Raw genomic sequence first — 19,788 nt, forward strand, 5'->3', positions numbered from 1 at the left:
TTACAGGAGGAAGAGCCCGCACAATTTTAAAAGAAAGGAAGCGTTTCTTCCCATTGCTTTTCCAGCGCCTTCTGGATTGTTGCTGCTGTTACAGGTTTGACCAGAATTGAGTTGAGGTTGGTTGGTGGATTTAGTGATGGCAGGAATGAACACGGGGAACGGGTCTAACTGAAAAGACAGGCACTTAAAAATCTAAGTGTAAGTCCTCCAGGTCTGAACTGTTTGCTGTTATTTGTCTGTTACCCCTAGGAAATGTTCTGAAGACATTAAATAAATATCAGCTTCTTTAAATCAAGATTAGTCTTTACTCAAAAGTAGCTTTCTTTTTAAAAATTATGTAACAGGTGATTTTTCAGTGAGTGTAAGACAGAATGGCCCATGCTCTGTATACCCTGGGAATTGTGTTATTTAACACATTGGTCCAAAGGCTCCTTGTTTCCAAGTGTAGAAGAATGAAAACTACGACAAGCCATGGCTTTGGGACAGGAGACCTGCCTGGTGTGCTGGGGCCCCTTTTCGGTTTGGGGGCACCCCTATGCATTCCTTTCTGCCTTCAGCTCTGCCTTCAGAATGGGGTCATTTCCCATGGCCTCTGAGGTGGCCTCAGGAGAAATGGAGAGGCAGCTAAGAGGAGTAGTACATTCCCTGAGCTTTAGATGCATTTTGATTCAGTTGCAAAGCCACAATTAAATGATTGGTTTGATGGCCTGCCATCTGGTCCAGGCCACATTCCCCTCTGTTATTGTGGCTCAGCTGTGGCCTGGTCCAGCGTGGGTGGAATGGAACACATCCGGTTCCCTGGCCTGCTCTGTAACCACTGGGCGCATACTGGGTTCACGTGAATGTCAATATTCTGTAGAGTATTGTGATTAAGGTTGAATGGGTTGATCTCTAGATGCCTTCCAGATAGAGATAAACTCAGTGGTTCTTTTTATATCATCAGAACATCATGTGAAATTCAGTTCAGTGATCTCTGAACAAGCCCCGCCCCCTCCCGAGGCAGACGCTGTGCTGCCACCTAGTGGCCCTCGCGGTGGGCATTCCCATCACCCAGGAAGGCCAGCTTTGATCTGGGCTGGCTAACAACTGTATGGGGAGTTTCTCCTGCCCGGGACTCCAAGGTGCCATTGTCAGCACCCCTGACTTTTCAACTCCTCTTTCTCATTGTAGAGACCTAAGCCTCTGCAGAAAGGAGGCGGGGGCACGAGCCGAACAGGACATCTCCGCTTCGTTTCCAGCCTGTGCCAGTGCAGAGACGAGAGAGACTGGGAGCCAGGATTACTAACCTCTTTATGAAGCGTCTGATTTTGTGGCCAAAGCTCTGAGGTCCACGTGTAAATGGCTCGACTCCCTGCCGGCATTCGCTTCATCATCTCATTCTCCCGGGACCAGTGGTAAGTCCTGGCGGCTCTGGCCCCAGCATGGCCCTGAGTGTGGGCGAGGGCCACTGTGCAGCCGGCTCTCCCTGGTTTCATGATGAAATGCACACGGATGCTGTCCTCCCTGTAACCATGGAGTCACTTAGCGGTGGTGGAAGCTGTGAGGGACGTTGCCATTGTCCTCCGTCTTTGGCTCTGGCGCTGGCACATGTGGACTCCTTCATGGTCTTCAGTGGGTTCTGTAATAATCACAGCTCCCACAGAAAAATGACCGCCGACCACTGACAGGGTTATAACGTGCCTGTGAGTGAAAGAAGTATATGAACTCTGAGCTCAATGAGTGGCCTAACTGGGGCAGAGCTCCCAGAGAGAAAGTGAAATCTTAACAAGTTAGATGCTGACCAGAAGGCAACTCTCTCTTCCGAGACACCCTGCTTGTGTGCTCTGAGAATGCTTTTCCAGGAAGGGCGGGAGTGGTCATGAATTCCGTGCCCCTTGGAGGAAGCCGATGGTGAGGGCAGAGTCTAGACCTGGGCTCTCTGGCCTCTAACCCACAGTCTCAGTGGTGTCTCCCCTCCTGATCTTATTTGGGAAGGAAAGGTTTTCCTCTACCCTCTTTGGTTCCATAATTGGGAGCATGCAAATAAAACTGACAAAAAGATTCACAAGAGAAAAGAAACGATCACATATATATAGGAGTTTACAGAAAAATGTGACTCCAAGAGGTATTAGAATTTGGGGCTAATATGCTATGTTAATAGGGGAAGAGGAGGAAGACAGGGGCACTAATGGGAAAGCAGATGCCTTTTTGGAAATGTCAGTGGGCCTTAGGAGAATAGACGGGAGAGATGATAATGTTAGTAGTGTCTGTGGGTGTGATGTGGACACTTCTCACCTTCAGTAATGAGTTGGTCTCCCCTGTGTCCTCCTAGGGAGGGACTTGGGACAGTTGAGTTCTTTTGGGGGCTCTGCTTTTAGACAGAAGAGATTTCAGGAACTCAAATGCTTTCCCCTCAAAATACTTTTATGCCCTAGTGGCGTATTCTGGACCCCTTCATCTCATCACGACAACCCACCTGTGGCCTCCACACCCTTTGCATCTTCTCAGGCCTCTGCTGGGTGTCAGGTGGGATTTCAGACATGTCATTCTTTCCAGAGCAGTCCCCTCATTGACTCATTTCATGCCTACTGCAAATCTAGCCACAAGTGCTCCAACACTGACCTTTTATTTGGGGGAAGTTTAGCTTCTTGGTTTTATAACTTCATTTTGATACAATTTTCAAACTCACAGAAGAAAGTTAAAAGAATGTTACAAAGAACTCCTGTGTATCACAGATTCTTATTTTTTTTTTATGGGTGAGCCCTACAAAGATAGAGCAGGGCTTCTCTAACTTTAGTGAGCATGTGAATCACCCAGAGAACTTGTTAAAATGCAGATTCTGACTTATAGGTCCGGGATGGGCCTGAGAGTCTGCATCTCCCAGGCGATGTGCCATCGGTCCATTGGCCACACTTTGGGTAGCAAGGGTACAGAGTATTTGTCTCAGTTCTCTTCCATCTCTGCCTCCAACTTGCTCTTTGACCTTTAAACGTTATTTTTAGCTGAGACTTAGCAATCCTAAAGAGACTGGCTTTAACATTCCTACAAAGGACATTTTCTATGTGTTTCTACCCAGCACACTACCCCTTTCTAGCTTCACTTTGACTTCCGTTGGGGAGATGACATCTCTCCTGTGTGTGCAGTTGGGATAGGCAGGTGAGTCTCAGGACTTTCCATCTCATGGCAACCAGTGGAGGCCCTCAAGGCCGAGGCCTTGTTCCCAGGACCTTCCTCGAACAGCGAACAGCGCAGGTGCAGCAGGAGGCAGGGCGGAATCGGGCAGGGGTGTGGGAGTAGGGACTACAGGTCTCTCTCCTGGGCTTTGAATCTCAAGTACAGTGACCTAGGGCAGCTTTGAGGCCTGGGATCCACCTGCAAACAAATCCAAAGCACTGGTGTTTTTTTGCTTCTGCGTGCGTGTGCGTGTGCGTGTGCGTGTGTGTGTGTGTGTGTGTGTGTGTAAAATGCCTTATGAACATTTGAGAGTAAGTTACAGACATTATGTTGTTTTATTTCTAAATACATCAGCAAATATTTCCTCTAAATAAGACATTCTCATATAGCTACACACACAGATCAAAATCAGGAAATTTAACACCGATTAGGTTCTATCATCTAATCCATAGTCCATATTCAGAATCCTACCAGATGTCCAATAATGTCTTTATAGCTTTCTTCCTGGCCCAGGATGCAGTCCAAGGCTGCACACTGCATTTAGCTGTCCTGTAAGTTTAATCTCCTTTCATCTGGACTGTTTCTTGGCCTTTCTTTGTCTTTTATGACCTTGACATTTCTGAAAGGTACAAGCCTTTTTTTTTAATAGACTGTCTTTTGTTTGGGATGTATCTAGTATTTCCTCCTGATTAGATTCAGATTTTTGTCAAGAATACCACAGAAGGAAACAGCTGCTCACTGATGGTGAAGGAGTTAAAAATATGGGCAGGGAGGGACTGAATGAATCATGTGGTATTGGATAGGAATTAAGAGGAACTGGTGAGAAAGCAGGGGAGAACTAGATATATATGCCTGAGTGTGTGTACGTGGTGTGTGTGTGTGTAAAATGTCCTATCCCTGCCCACCAAAGGCCCTGGGAACAGCAACACACCACAGCACTGGGCACACCTGGTGCCAGATCTTGGTGTCTATGTGCCATTTCCCATGGAAGGAGCTGGGTGTCTTTGAAAACTGAGCTATGTCAGCGCTGGGACAGGGGAGGTAAGGGGAGCCAGGAATATCTCACGCCAGAAAATAAGGGTGTGCTTAAGAACGAAAGGGCTCTCACTGCCAAGTCTGAGATGAGTTGATATTTAAAATAAATGATACTAGTAATGGATTATAGCCTTTGAATATCATTGGAATCCAGTGAGTCCACGGCGGCTATAATTCAGTAAGTGTGTAAGCGGGAGGAAGGAAAGCCCTTCCCCACAGCAGAAGGGCAGCTCCTAAGGACGCGGGAGTGTCCATAACCTGGACAGCCAACCTGTCACCATTGGCAATGCTTTGTTTAGGCGAGGATCACCAAGGGACGCACAGTCCTGGGGGAAAGTTGGAGGAAGCGCTTATTTACTTAATCTCAAAGTGTGTTCCCACAATTCCTTACCAGTTACTTAGAGAGAAAGGTTATAGCTTCCCTAAGGGGGGTGGGGGAGGGTGTCTGGCAGGCAGCCCCTTAACCAAGTGATCAGGGCTGACGTCACCGAAGTCATGTGCCTCCCTAGGATGCTGGGAAAAGGACTCGCATCACAGCTGTGTGGTTTCATTGTTTCTAAATTAAGGGTGTCTTTGGGCTAATTTCGGTGCCAAGTCAGACTGCTCAGTGACTCTCATCTAAAGCATTTGTGTATTCCGTATTTGCATATGACTGAGATAAATGCGCTCAAAGGAGGAAACACACTCTGCGTTGATCTTACCGTGGAGCAGGCTGCCCTTCGGCTGGGAGCATTTCTAGGGAAGCTTAGAAGGCACACCTGTCCTGTGCCATCGTTGTCAGGATGGGCTTTTTTTGCTAGAAACTTGGGATTAACCCACACACTCTTCCTGCAGTACTGGGAGACGCAGAGAATGCTGGAGTCAGGCATAACCGCACAAAGTAAGTGGGACACTGATGAATGAAAGGATCCGATCATTCATTTTTAATTGTGTTTTCTTAATATTCACAAGCCTAAATGTAACACAGAACACAAAAGTAGAGGACTGTATTAGTGTCCGAGGGCTGCTGTAACAAAGTACCACACACTGGGCGGCTTAAAACAACAGACATGTATTCTCACCGTTCCGGAGGCCAGTAGTGTGAGATCGAGGTGTCAGTAGGGCCGCTCCACTGCGGGCTCTGGGAAGAGTCCTTCCTGCCTCTTTCTGCCTCTGGCGGTGGCTGGCAGCCCTCTGCCCTCCTGTGCCATTGTCAAAGGGTCTTCCTGTCTGTCTGTCTGTCTGTCTCTGTGTATCCACTTGGCTTTTATAAGGATGTCAGTCGCTGGACTTAGGGTCTCATTGGATTTGAGGTCATACTGTGTCTCCACTTGGCTTTTATAAGGATGTCAGTCACTGGACTTAGGGTCTCATTGGATTTGAGGTCATACATGAGTTAAGTATGGCCTCAGCCTAACTAATTACATGTGCAAATAAAGTCGCATTCTGAGTCTTTTAGGTGGACATGAATTTAGGGGGGGGCATTGTGCAATCAGTACGAGATGGATAAAGAGAAACAAACAGCACCCAGAATCCTTGCCCGGTGAATGATAAAGGAAGAAAGACAATGAAGGTAGAACCACAAAGTGGCAAAGGACGGAGGAGGGTTAGGACTTTAGCCCGTAACCCAAGATGATCCCGCAGAAATAAAAGGGGCCTCGGAGGGAACCTGGCAGCCTGCTGGCTGAGTCATCGAGGTATTTCACTTCCACCCAAAACCGAGCTGAGCATTCAGTTCAGCTGGAAATGGATGCTGCTCTCCTCTGTGGCCACGTGTTCATGGAGGGTCCCTGGGCATGTGCTCTGCTCGGCATCCCCCAATGAGGCCCAGTCCTGGAACCACCTTTGTGCTGCCAGGCCCAGTTAGAGAAGGGGCAGGGGCCCAGGGAAGGGGGGCAATGGCCCAGGGATTGCCACTACGTTTCGATACCCTAGACATCTTGACTACCTGAGAATGCAGGTGTATTCGGGTCCCAGGACTCTTTAGACATTGTCTGGACATATGGAGGAGGTCTTCAGTTCTGGGTTATTCTATTTTATAAATATGCGAATATGTTTAATAAAAATAGAATATTTATAAATAGAATACTCTATGTGGGTAGAGAGCATGAACCCACAGCCCATTTAAGTAGAGCTACTTTCTCAAAGTCCTTCCTAGCTGGGTGGTTATGAACTTTAGATTCTCCTGGTAGGTCCCATACCTGTCACCAGATTCTTCCTTCATACTCGGATTTGGGAGGTGTGAAGGTAAGCCAGTCTGAGGACTTTTTCAAAATACTCCTTGTGGAGATTGGAAAAGGGACCCCTGTACCCAAATGGGGGCAGGTCAGGGTCCCCATAGGCTGCACACACCCTTGTAATTTACATCTAGTGTGGAGAGAAGTAGCCAGCGAATTTGCCTGTGGGCTGGAAATTTGGGTATTGAGGGCTTACAGAGTTCCGATGGCCTAGAATCTTCCTTTGCTGGCAACTTCAGGCACATAGGAGCCTAGAGTTAGGTGGGGTAACAGAGCTTCAGGCAAAGAACTGAGAGAATGTCATTCCTGACTCAGACAGATGGTTTCCAGAAACATAAGGACAAAGGCTGGACTTTGGGACAAACCCCCTGTACCTGCGTAGTCTTTGTCCGTTGGGATAAAATATGCACTCATTTCTGGTTATTTTACTTTTTTCCTATCTGGTCCTTGGCCTGGGCTTGGAGAGCGAACAATCCTAGGAAAACCCTCAGTGTGTGTTTCCTTGATGAAGAGGGGCACGTGCGGGCATGTCGTTACTCATTCCTGGAGTAGTTGCTGAGTGTTTTCCTCTCCCTAAGGCACAGGTATCCTGGCAGTTAAGGTTCTAGTCCCTTGGTCCCGCCAACCTTTTTTCCCCACCTGAAATATGACCTTTTTTTTTTTTTAATCCAGAAATATTTATTTGTCCCCTTCTGGCCAAAGAGGCAGGCATCCCTAGGATTCTTTGTGTTATTGGAGGAAAGCTGCCCTTGAGATGTCAATCACAGCTGTAGATGGAGCCTGGAGGAGGGTCCCAGCACCACCACGGCCAGTGGACATGGCTCCTCTGTGGGCTGGGGCCCCTCCTGCCTCTTTCCTATCTCCCCGTCTCTGTCCTGGGTAATTATCACTCCGAGCCATCACTCCCCTTGAAAGTCACCGGCCTTTCCAGGCCAGAAAGAGGATGAGTTCTTCAGGGTGAGGGGCTGGGTCTCAGGGCACAGAAGGACCTGCCCTCCTGGGGGGAGCCCCTCTCATTATCTCTTGCTAAATACTTTTTCCTCCTGATGTATTTTTTCCCCTTAAGAAATGTTTTTCCATAATAGCATGGTTCAAATTTTTAGACTGGAATGAACTTTTATCTTCTTACTAAAGTATCTTTTATTTTTTTAGATGCCCATATATTTCAGCACTCCCCCTCCCCCTCAAGCCCCCACCCCCCGGCTGCTTTTCTCATAAACCAGAAAGAGCAGCAGGGCTTTGGCCAGTATTTTTATGCATTGGCCTTATTCATAGCTTGTCAGCATCACTCGGTTTTTCTCATTGAGGTCAGTGAGATATTTGTGTCTCTGCCTTGCTTGTGTCCTTCGGAAAAGTTGCATAGAAGCTAAAAAGTAAAAAATATGATCGTCAGTGCCCAGGATAGCTGCTTACAAGAAGCTTGCAGCCCTAGCCGGTTTGGCTCAGTGGATAGAGCGTCGGCCTGCAGACTCAAGGGTCCCAGGTTCGATTCCAGTCAAGGGCATGTACCTTGGTTGCGGGCACATCCCCAGTAGGGAGTGTGCAGGAGGCAGCTGATCGATGTTTCTCTCTCATCGATGTTTCTAACTCTCTATCCCTCTCCCTTCCTCTCTGTAAAAAATCAATAAAATATATTTAATTTAAAAAAAAGAAGCTTGCAGTTAATTTTGTTTCAGACTACAGAATCATTCCTTTCTGTCTGCTTTGTAAACATGTGTTCATCTTCTGAGTCCCAGATTTCTCTTTTGATTATGGTGTTGTTTTTGTTGTTGTTGTTATTAATCCTCACCCAAGGATATTTTTCCATTGACCTTTTAGACAGAGTGGAAGAAAGAGGGAAAGACAGAGAAACATCGATGTGAGAAGAACACATTGCTTCCTTCACATGCCCCAATCAGGGCCCAGGCCAGGGAAGAGCCTGCAACCACCATATGTGCTCTTGACCAGAATCGAACCCAGGACTCTTTTGTCCACAAGCTGATTCTCTATCCACTGAGCCAAACCAGCTAAGGCATTTATAGTGGGTTTTTTTAAAGAATGTTTAAATAGTTTCAATTTGGACCAAAGAGAAATCTCACTTTTAAAATATAATATTATAGTGATACTAAAGGCCCAGTGCATGAAATTCATGCACCCAGGGGGGTCCTTTAGCCCAGTCTGTGTCCTCTCGCAGTTTGGGGGCCCTCAGGGGATTTCTGACTGCTGGCTTAGGCCCACTCCCTGTGGGGAGGAGGCCTAAGCCAGCAGTCAGACATCCTTAGCACTGCCACAGAGGTAGAAGAGGTTCCAAACACTGCCGCTGCACTTTCCAGCCATGAGCCCAGCTTCTGGCTGAGCAGCACTCCCCCTGTGGGAGCACACTGACCACCAGGGGGCAGCTCCTGCATTAAGTGTCTGCCCCCTGGTGGTCAGTGCACATCATAGCGACCAGTCGTTCTGCTGTAGGGTCAATTTGCATATTAGCCTTTTATTATATAGGATGATCAATAGGATTCAATACTTGATAATGATTGAATGAATAATATGCATCATAAGAAAATTTAAGAGTTACAGTGGCCATGTATTCCTCATGCAGCTCATGTTATTGGGCATCATTTTCTACACTGTTTTGTGTTTCAGGTATCGAACCTTCATTTTCATTTTGACATTTTTGCTGTATGCGAGTTTCCACTTATCTCGAAAACCTATTAGCATTGTTAAGGTAAGAAATCATAAAACACTTAGTTTCTTATCCTGCCTGTAATCTCTGTAAGGAACTAGTCACTTTAAGAGACAACTGGCAAGGGGGGGTGGGCAGGGAAGGTAAATGGGGAAAATGAATTATGTAGAAGCAAGTTATTTTGCAGCTTTGCTTTTTAAGTTTCTCTTTTCTGAATTTAAAATGTTTTAGGATTTATACTTTCAAAGGTAGTATACTCTCAGTAATATTAGTTGACAGTTTCAGAATCCTAAAGTATAGCTCAATATTTATTCTTGTGTGAATTTTCTCTCCAAAACATCCAATCCTAAATTGTTCCCAAATCGCTTCTATGATCATCGTGCGTTGACCCTGATTTGGGCTGTGGTGGTGACTCTTCATTATTCTTAGAACGCCGAGTTCCTGCTTGCATGATGGGCGGGCAGGAAGCTGTTAAACTAGCATTTAACTAGACTTTAAGTAAAGAAGGTTCGAGTAGATAATAGCCTACATAATAGCCAGTCATAACTTGGGGAAAAGCAAGCTAATTTTCTGACCCTGTTGGAATTCCATCATTTTGCCTATAGATTGTCAACAGGCTTGGGTGGCATTTGACTCTTTATTGTAGGAGGAACAAGGAAATTGTCCTTTGCCAAAGACAGCTCATTACAGATCGATTGTCCCTCCCTCACTTTCTCATCGTTGGCAGGACACTGACGCAGGACTAATTCTGTTGCCCTCTGCAGCCTTTCCTCCGCTCCCTGTCAGTGGTCTGCTGAAGAAAGCTATTTGGCAGATAGCTACTTACAATCTGTAAAGCAGAATCCCTGGCTAGATTTTTAGGGCAGTGCCCTGGTGATGATGACACAGCCACATGAGCACAGAGCGAATGAGTCCCATGCACCATGCTCACCCAGAAAATCATCACCTGGTCGAGCTCTGGCCCTTTGCCAACTCCCAGAAGGCTCCTGGTGCCCGGCCATGGTCATCAAGGTCACCGTGGAGGCATTTTCCTGTCCTTGAACATCATAAATGGAAATAGAGGCCTACCCTTGGAGCTCCTTTGTGTCAGGCTTATTGTTTGGGGGGGTGGGGGGGAGTGTCCTATTCGTTGCATACTGTTCTCTTATATCGCCGCAGCGTTTAGCCCAGCCATATAGATCTAGCGAGATGAACCCATTGGTCTGTTCTGGGCAGGTGGCCCGAGGATGATGGGCAGTGACCCAGGATGACAGGGCAGGCGGTCTGAGGATGACAGGCAGTCAGCGTTCAGCTGCACAGCTGCTCTGAGCAGTCCTCTCTGGTGCCCTGGACATGCTGTGTTTGCTCTGTGTGCTCAGGAGCGGGTCTGCGGAGAGCCCGGGAAACCGTACCCGCCCGCATTCTGTGGTCCCCAGGCAGACTGCCCATGGTGACATCCTCCCCTAGAGCCAGGACCCCCAAGAAGGCTGGTAAGAGGGGGGCACTGTTCTGACCCTGCACCCCTGCTGAGTGCCCTTTCTCTCTGGCCTCTGTCTCCCGTGGGTGTCCCAGGGTGAGCTCCACAAGTACTGCGCTGCCGAGAATGAGGCTGAAGACAGAGTCAACAGCCAGAGCCAGAAAGCCAGCGCCCTCCCCTCTCCCCAGCTCCCGGCCAATGGGACGGACTGCGGCTGGGCCCCGTTCGGTGAGTTCTCTGTTCCTGCAGCTCTGAAGTGGGCTGTCCCCACAGGGAGGGTTCTTCCACGGCGGGCGCTGGGATATGCCGGCGTGGCCCACTCCTCCGGCTCCTCCAGCCTTGCTAATTCAGCGCAGTGCCCATGTCCTCGAGGGTAACTGTGTCCAGGGAGCTGACCAACCACAGTCCCACTCCCCCAGCCGCTGCCCTGTCACGGGGCCTGTGTGCAGAAGTGTTACCGCCGAACAAAGATCCTCTTAGGTGGGGACATCTGACCACAGTTTGCACGTCGTACTTGTCAGAGTGGGAAGTTAAGGCGCGCAGAGCACAGACTGGGGGTGGAAGGGAGAGATTACCGAGGCCTAGCATGGGGCTGGCCCAGGTGGGTGCTGGAGGAAATGAAGAAATGGATGCTCACCCTGAGGCAGGAGGGTTTATCCACACAAACAGTGACTGCCTAGTGGTTGTTTGGAATGTGGTGGCTGTATTTCTGTTTGCCAAGCAGCCCAGCAGCACACATCCGCCACATTCTCCATCCTTTTCGGAGAGCAGAGGTTCTGTGTATTATTGCCCCTCGGGAACGCGCACTGGCATTGAGTGACAGCTAAGCACCACTCACCTCCGCCTGTCGCTTTTCACTGTGCAGATCAGGACAACTACCAGCAGCTGCTCGGGGCCCTGGACTACTCCTTCCTGTGCGCGTACGCCATCGGCATGTACCTGAGGTAGGTCCGCCTGAGCTTGCGGGACCCTGGCCCGTTATACCATTCCATGCAGAACCTTCTCAGGTGCGTGCGCCGACGAAGGCAGGATGCGTGACACTAGGCCCCGCCTGCAGGCCCCTTACCTGCCAGTCTCTTCTCAGAGACCAGGAAAGAGGGAGAGCTGGGTGGACTCTCCACTATGCCTTCCTGACCCTTGGGTTTCGGACACATGGCAAGCCCTGCCGGGATGTGGTCACTTAGGAGCAGGGCACTGGTGGCTCCTTGTGATGCTCAGCAGAGCGCATCCTCGCCTCTGCTTTCCGGGGCCGCCATCTGTTCACGTGTCCCAAATCCCTGAGTCCACGGTTTGCCAGGTGTGTGCTGCACGTGTCCACCTGGACACCCTGCTCAGCACACACAGGCTCCTCACCTGAGCGCAGGGGCTGTGCGGGTGAGGATGCAGAGACACTGCTGGGATCTGAATCCCGGCTCCACTGCCTGCTCATGTGGCCGTGGGCAAGTCCCTGTACAGCTTTGCCCACGGGGGAAATAGTCGTTCTCACCCCAGAGGACAGGTGGGGATGAATGCGTTAATGCATGCAGGGCGCTCGGCACGGTGCTGGCGCATGGCGCATGCCCAGCATCTGCCACACGTGATTACTCTCCTGGGTTCTCCTTGCTCCCATTCTTGAACGGACTAGGAAGGAGGTACATGTTAAATGAGTAACAGGACGTGTTGGGGGCGGGTTAAATACTGGAATGATGTCAGTCCAGCCGGGTTGTGGGGGAAATGAGCATAATAGAAAGTAAGGCCTTTAGCCCAAGAGGCTTTTGTTTGGAGACTGAGATCTTTAGAGATTCGAGAATCTCGGGGATTCTGTCCATGTTGAGCCTCTTCCCTGAGACCCACCAGATGCGGCGTCATCAGGACTGGGCCCCACCCTAGCCCAGTGCCCTTGTGGGTGGTGCTGCCAGCCAGGCAGTTCCCTCTGGTGGAGGGTGGTGTCCTTCCTTGTGTTTGCGTGTTTGCACAGTGCTGCAGGTACGGGCGGCAGCAGACAGGGAAGCTGAAGCGAGTGGTACACAGCAGAGCAGGAGAAGTACGTGTAAGCCTCCGGCTTCTCAGGCTGCCAGCCTGTCCCATCCTGAGGAATAATGTTTCTTCTAAAGATTGCTCTCACTGGACACCAACAACCTATAGAATAAAAGACCCAGAGCTGGAGTATGTTTCTCTCAGTGACTAGAAAACAGTATTTAAATGTCCTTCTCAGCTGGGAGTGATTTTGTCCCTCAGGAAACGTAGAGAGCAACATCTGGGGACATATTTTTTAAATATGGTTGTCCCGGCTGGAGAAAGGGTGCTCCTGGCATCCAGTGGGCAGAGACCAGGGTGCTGTCACATGCCACAGCACACGGCACAGCCCTCACCATGAAGGTCACCCAGCCCCAGGTGGCAGGAGTGCCAAGGTGAAGAAATCTGGTTTAAATGAAGTGCTTCTATCATTGTTTATTTACCAGCAAAGACCCTTTTTCAGGCAGCTGGCCACTGAGCGTGACCACGAGAATCTGGCCAATATGGAGTCCACGTGGGCTCTCCATTGCAGCAGGGGGTGCACCGCTCCCTGGCACGGCCTTTCAGCGCCACCTCGGTGCGCGGATGGTGTGGCGCAGCAGATACAATTAGACTTGGTGGGGACCTCACGGCCAGCTCCTGCCTAGCAGGTGTCAGCAGGTGTGCGTGGCCTAGAGTCGGGTAAACATGGAATGATGTCCATTCCATCAACCTCTCCGGGTGACTTAATAGCAGCCCCAGGCCAAGAGGCTTGCTCATGGTCACGGGTGACTCCTTTTTATGATGTTTGCCTACAGTTTGACAGTTGAAATTTTAACTGTTATTTATATAAAAGCAGGATTAACTAGCTGGACAAGTTTGTTGGTTTTATTAATTGGCTGCCATCATATGTGTAAGCCATGGTGTTTGATGTTTATTACTTGACAGTTAGTGACTGTCACTAGAAATAAAAAGTCTTAAAAGATGTTTCCAATTACCAGTTTCTGGTTAATAAACGCCCCATTGGGAGGTCATTATGATTAAATCTTGGAAACAGTGGTGCTCTGTAGTTCTAAAAGCTCCGAGAACAGCCGGAAAGCACCCAGAAGGAGATCGCTGGGTCATTTGCACTCTGGGTGTGTTTGTTTTCTCATATTTGTCTTTTCTTTCTCCTCAGCGGCATAATAGGGGAGCGCCTGCCAATTAGGTATTACCTAACTTTCGGAATGCTGGCCAGTGGTATCTTTACTGCCCTGTTTGGGTTAGGGTATTTCTACAATATCCACAGTTTTGGATTCTACGTAGTAACTCAGGTAAGGTCTGGGTCTATGGCTCACCACGCATGGGGTTTCCATGATGAGCTGGACAGGGTGTTCATGTCTCAGGTCCCTCCCTCCACCAAGAGAGAAGATGGCAGGGGGTGGAATCGGGACAGGGGGCCTGGCAGACCTGTATCCTGTCTGACATCAGAGTCAGTGCTGACATGTAAGGTGTCTCTTCTGTCTTCTCTGAAATTCCAACATCCATGCAATTTTCCTTAAGTTCCAGGAATTGCCTCTTTTAAAAAAAATACACACTTTTTTATTGATTTCAGAGAGGACTGGAGAGTGAGATAGAGATAGAAACATCAATGATGAAAGAGAATCATTGATCGGCTGCCTCCTGCACGCCCCACACTGGGGATCAAGCCCACAACCCAGGCAGGTGTCCTGACCGGGAATCAAACCATGATTTCCTAGTTCATAGGTCAACACTCAACCATTGAGCCACACAGGCCAGGCAGGAGTTGCCTCTTAGGGAATCCTATCTGTCCACACCCCAGCCGGGAATCAAAGCAGGAGCCCTCTGCCCTCATCTGGATGAGTTTAGATGTTGTGTCTGTGACCAATCAGACCACTCAGGAGTCAGAGGAGTGTGGAGGGCAGGAGGAAGGGAGGACGTGGGTGTCATTGGCAATGGGACAGGGTTGGAGGTCGTCAGTGGGAGGAGAGAGCCTAAGGGTGCTCACAGCAGGTGAAGCCGAGACAGGCCCTGTGGCTTTGCCCTTCCAGCTGGGCCCAGCCCTTCCTGAAACACTTGGCTACTGCCCATCCCAACGTTCTTGAGAATAAATATTTACTAGAAATGGAAAATTACTTAAAATAATGAGTTCAACTTCGGAGGCTCTCCAGATAGCCTAGCGGGTGTTATAAAATCATCAAAGCAAATTAGACATAGTTTACCTTTAAAAAGGTTGCCACAGACCTTGAAAAAGTTGGACTGTTTTAATTACAAAATCAAGTTACACTTTGTAGTAATACTTAAAATTATAAGGAAGGAGAAAAAAATTTCCCCAGAGTTCCAGCACATTCCTGGAGGGAAGACCATGCCTGGCTGGCCCTGAGGCTGGACCGGCGTGCAGCCCCAATGGCTTCTGCAGAGCTGGTTGTCCCAGTGGCCATTCATTGTAAGAGGTGCAAGGCTGGACCTGGTTTCATGTCATCTTGTAAAGTTGCCCCTGACGCTCCTGAGATTAAAGTGAGCTCATTCACTAGTGCACTTGCTAAGTCCCTTCTTTAAAAAAAAAAAATACACAGGAGCTGCCCCCTGGTGGTCAGTACACTCCCACAGCCAACCGCCTTTGGCCAGCAGGCCCCTATCGGTCTGCCACCCGCCCTCCGCCACCCGCCCGCCATTGTGGTGGTACAGCAGCAAGGGAAGGAGGAGCGGGAGAGGCAAGGAACTGCATGGTGGTGGGGCGCTGATGATGGCAGCGTTGGTGTCCGGCGTCCATTCCTTTCACACCCAGCTGACTGTCACCTCCTCTCCTGACCCCGCTGGGGCCTTTGGGCCCCAATTAGCCTGGCCCCGATCGGCCCTGATCACCAGCCAGTCCTAGGGACCCCACCTGTGCACAAATTTTGTGCACCGGGCCTCTAGTGTGAGTGTGTGTGTGTGTGTGTGTGTGTGTGTGTGTGTATTTAAAGTTTTTATTTGGAATCAATTTTGTGCCCTGCCCAGAATCGAACCGTGACCTCTTGGTTCATAGGTTGACACTCCTCAACCACTAAGCCACACTGGCCAGGCATTAAGTCCCTTCTTGAAATGTAAGCTCAGGGTATTCTTAAAAGGAGGAGAGATACTTTCTACAGAAAGTATCAAAGTTAATCTCACTTCAGAGTATCATTAACAACAGTACCTTCTTCACAACATAAGAAGTGAAAGCATGCAATTTGCAAGCCATATTTATAGGACTATCACATTTCTAGATAAAGAAGATAATTTTTTCTCTTATAAAATTTGGATTAGACAGCGATTGAACCCCTTGGCCCCAGGCTGTTAATAGTAGTTCATCTTCTAGCAAGAAATTTCCTTTTCTTTCTCTTCCCCACTTATTCTAAAATTTTCACCATAGGCATGTATTAGATCTGTAATTATAAGTATAGATTAAAATCTTTGGCTCTTGGGGCTCACATCAAATAGGGTCTGACCCCCTTCTTTTGTGGGAGCCCCAGCTGTGCTCCCAAACGTGCGGAGAAGGGCAGCGTCCGTGAGCCCCCTGAAGCAGTGCTCCCCGCGAGCTGAGCCTCCCTTCACCCTCTGTCACAGGTCATCAACGGGCTGGTGCAGACCACCGGCTGGCCCAGCGTCGTCACCTGCCTCAGCAACTGGTTTGGAAAAGGAAGGTGAGACTTTGTAAAGTGAGTGATTGTCTAACCACCTGCTGTAGGCCTGGAACTAAAGCAAAATAACATTGAATGGCAACTGTCACAGAAAAATAAAGGTTTTAAAAAGGAAGGTGAGAAAAGGCCCCCCTGTCTCCAGCTGCATTATTTTGTAAAAGATTTTTTTTAAAAATACTTTATTTTCAGTTTTTCTTTAGATTTATTGTGTGGGGCGGGGGGACACTTTAACTAGTCTATGAAATAAAATCATTAAAACTTCTGGGACCAGAGGTTCTGAAATGCAGGTGGCCTTTGTTTCAGGAGATGCCCACCCTGCTGTGGGTGGGGCGGGTCTGTCATTCTGCAAAGCTGACCAGCAGCATGGTCTTTTCTGGCCTCCTGGGGGCCTGGGAGACGTGCAGAGGACACCCTGCTTCAGGCCACATTAAAAATAAGACCCAAGGCACATGGAAGTGTGACAAGTCCTGACTAGTCACCCAGCGCCTAGGGGCAGAGGTGCGCTCAGCCTCTGGTGACCTGACTGCAGTCCAGATGCCACAGTAATGCTGTGTGACCCACAGCTCCGGCCAGGGCAGGTTTAGGGAGTGTGGGGAGGTACTGAAAATGGGGAACGGGAACGGGAAGCCAGCTTCCTGAGCCTCATTCAGCTACTCCATCCATTGGGCCGGTCAGCGGAAACTCGTGTGATGGGCTAGTTCATCAAATGACTGGACTTAGTCTGCAGAGGCACACATTTAAATGTGGGGTCTTCCAAGAACTTCAGGAAAGACCCCATTCCTCATTTTAATCGTCAATAAAGAAGCTCTGAGCGAGACGTGTGAACACACCTAAGTCTCCGCGGTGAGGTGAGGTGAAGCCCAGTTCTCTGCAAGCCTCCCAGCCCTGCGTCCTGCAGAAGTTCCTGCAGCGCCTCTAGTCCTCGACCAGCTCTCAGCGTGGCACCAGGGCCGTGTCCCACACAGCGGGCCCACGTGAGCTTCTGGACATCATTTGCTGCCTTGTGTCTTGTGTTGCAGGCGAGGTCTGATTATGGGGGTCTGGAACTCCCACACCTCAGTGGGCAACATCCTGGGGTCCTTGATTGCTGGCTACTGGGTGTCCACATGCTGGGGCCTGTCCTTCATCGTGCCCGGGGCCATCGTGGCAGCCATGGGGATCGTGTGCTTCCTCTTCCTCATTGAGCGTGAGTACCCGTGGCCTGAGAGAGGACCACCCCGGAGGGCTGCGGCACGCGCTGCTAAGAGAATGGGCTGTTGCTTCATCCTGTGCAGTGTGTGGTTGCCCTGGCTCCCTCCACACCAGGTAGACTTCCTTCTTCAGGTGTAGGCTTCCCCGTTAGCTGTTTCTCTGCTGGTCAGGCTGGGTTTCCTGCTGTTTCCTGGTTTCTGGAGTAACAGGTTGAAATCCCTCCCACCTGTCCCCCTGCCCTGCAGCGTCAGGCATGCGGGGTTTCCTTGTGTCCGGGAGTCTCGCAGCTTCCTCAGGCCTGCCACGTCACTCACCTCCAGGGGCGCGGTGCCCGGCCCGCACCTGCTCACCCAGACTGTGCTTTCTGATAAGGTGTATCTTGGACAGTGTTGTAAAACCATGGCACAGCTTATGACCATATGTCTTACCTGGGGGAAGAGTGTTCCATTCTAGACTCAGTTCCAAACTTGTTTTCATTGAATTTCAAGTTAATTTTTAAAATAGAGGCCCAGGAGGACAAAGGTTCTTAGGTGTGCCAGCGATGGAGAAGCTGGTGCTACCGGATGCCAGGGCGCTCAGACTCACACGCCTTTAACTGGACCCGAGTGGCACTGAGTTCTGGGAAAGGTCCTCTGTGCCACCTGTCTTCCTCCAGGCTGGGTCCTGCCACCTGCTCTCCAGGGCGTCCTTCACGCATTAGTCACCTGAGAGCCAGGCACTTCCTCTTCGCCAGCCCAGGGTTCCCTGGATGCAGTGCACTGTTCTGCCCGAGGTCTGGAGTCCACAGTGACCTTTATTCTCTTCCTCGACCGATAAGAGGCTGGTGCTGGGGGAAGGCGGAGGGTGGCAGAGGGCGGGAGCTTGCTTGCTGGCCTGGCCTGGGATCTGAGTGCCAATCCCCACGCAGGTCCATCAGCAGGGCCGGGCCGGGCAGGATTTCCAAGAATAAGGAAGCGTTGGCTTGGTCTTTTGTAATCAAATGGATGAGAGCTCCTTCCCACTGAGCCACCACTCCTGTGGCTCGTGAGGGTTTCGGGTTGGGGAGGGAGGGGCGATGCTGAGATTCTGAACAGAGGGCTTTCCTGGAACTGCCTTCCCATCATTCCCGTCCTCTTGTCAGCTTCCTCTGATTCCAGGGGTCCCCCTGTTGGCTTCCCACTCCGTACTGTGGTGACCGTAGGGCTCTGTTTCTTTCCTCCTGGGTCCACTCTTGGGGCAGAAATGCCACCAGAGACCATGCCTGTAAGGCGGTCCTACAAGATCTTACAAATGTGGGGGACAGGAGAGCACATCCGGACATACACTCGTGCCTCCTGCCTCCCTGGTTCTCCTGGCCGCAAGCCAGCACTGACGTTGGTGGGAGGTGCCGTGGAACCGGGACCTGGCCGCCGAGACCGGCCTCCCTCTGTCTCTGCTCTCTTGTTCCTGTCGAGTGTGTTTCCCTCCACTTCCCGCGTGGATTAGAGTTCGGGATCTGAAAGAGGAGCCACATACAAATGAGAGAGAAAAGAGACGAGATAATTTGGAAATATTGGGGGACCAGGCGAGCAAGTCCAGAAGGACTTCCACTGATGCTCAGGCCGCTCCAACCTTTTATTGATCTGGAGTGGCCCTTAGGTAAGGAGGTTTCAATGACACACAGACTAGGTCATAGCATGACCCTTAGGCAGCCAAGTTCCAGTAACAGGCAGAATATCTAATCAACAATAAACAAGGATTTACATAAGTATCTAAGGAATTAAGTGAACTAAGGTGGGGATGATGCTTCAGCTACCATTTTCTAAATTAACTTGGTGGTTCCTAGATTAACTGGGTGGTATACAGCCCTGACCTTTGCTAGGACTTCAAAGGTTACTAGCTTTTGGGGGGTCTCTGTCTATACTCAGCTAGTGAAGACAATAAATGGACTCCGGCATCTCCTCATTTTTTCTTTAAAAAATCAAGTATCTGTAGACTAGAAATATAAGAACAAGTCCCAATTTCAATGTCCAACAGTTCTGAGTCCAAGTTTCAATGTCCAAAGTTCATGTGTACATGCCAGCAATGAAATGCTGGTTCTGGATGGTGGACAAATGCAGGTCCGGTCCTCTCTGGTTTGGTCCTGTGTTCCAGGCCCAGGCCAGGCGTGTGGCTACCCAGGGAAAGGGCCTGAGACTCAGGTGCTAACAGACCTGCCCAAGGTCATTTTTTCTTTAAAAAATCAAGTATCTGTAGACTAGAAATATAAGAACAAGTCCCAATTTCAATGTCCAACAGTTCTGAGTCCAAGTTTCAATGTCCAACAGTTCATGTGTACATACCAGCAATGAAATGCTGGTTCTGGATGGTGGACAAATGCAGGTCCAGTCCTCTCTGGTTTGGTCCTGTGTTCCAGGCCCGGGCCAGGCGTGTGGCTACCCAGGGAAAGGGTGAGACTCAGGTGCTAACAGACCTGCCCAAGGT

At 49.7% G+C, this 19,788-nt stretch overlaps 1 protein-coding gene across 1 annotated transcript in view; it reads left to right on the forward strand.

Moving 5' to 3' along the window:
• The first annotated feature begins 1,038 nt into the window (after positions 1 to 1,038).
• SLC37A1 (solute carrier family 37 (glucose-6-phosphate transporter), member 1) overlaps positions 1,039 to 19,788 on the forward strand; it is a 39,055-nt gene continuing 20,305 nt past the window's right edge. Inside the window, exons 1-7 of the mRNA XM_015569089.1 lie at positions 1,039 to 1,394; positions 9,024 to 9,105; positions 10,615 to 10,747; positions 11,385 to 11,463; positions 13,671 to 13,806; positions 16,082 to 16,158; positions 17,175 to 17,341. Coding sequence (XP_015424575.1) covers positions 1,339 to 1,394; positions 9,024 to 9,105; positions 10,615 to 10,747; positions 11,385 to 11,463; positions 13,671 to 13,806; positions 16,082 to 16,158; positions 17,175 to 17,341 — 730 coding nt within the window. The 5' untranslated portion in view covers positions 1,039 to 1,338. The remainder of the gene's footprint in view (positions 1,395 to 9,023; positions 9,106 to 10,614; positions 10,748 to 11,384; positions 11,464 to 13,670; positions 13,807 to 16,081; positions 16,159 to 17,174; positions 17,342 to 19,788) is intronic.

This window comes from Myotis davidii, unplaced genomic scaffold, assembly GCF_000327345.1.
Source record: "Myotis davidii unplaced genomic scaffold, ASM32734v1 scaffold512, whole genome shotgun sequence".
Lineage (NCBI taxonomy): Eukaryota > Metazoa > Chordata > Mammalia > Chiroptera > Vespertilionidae > Myotis > Myotis davidii.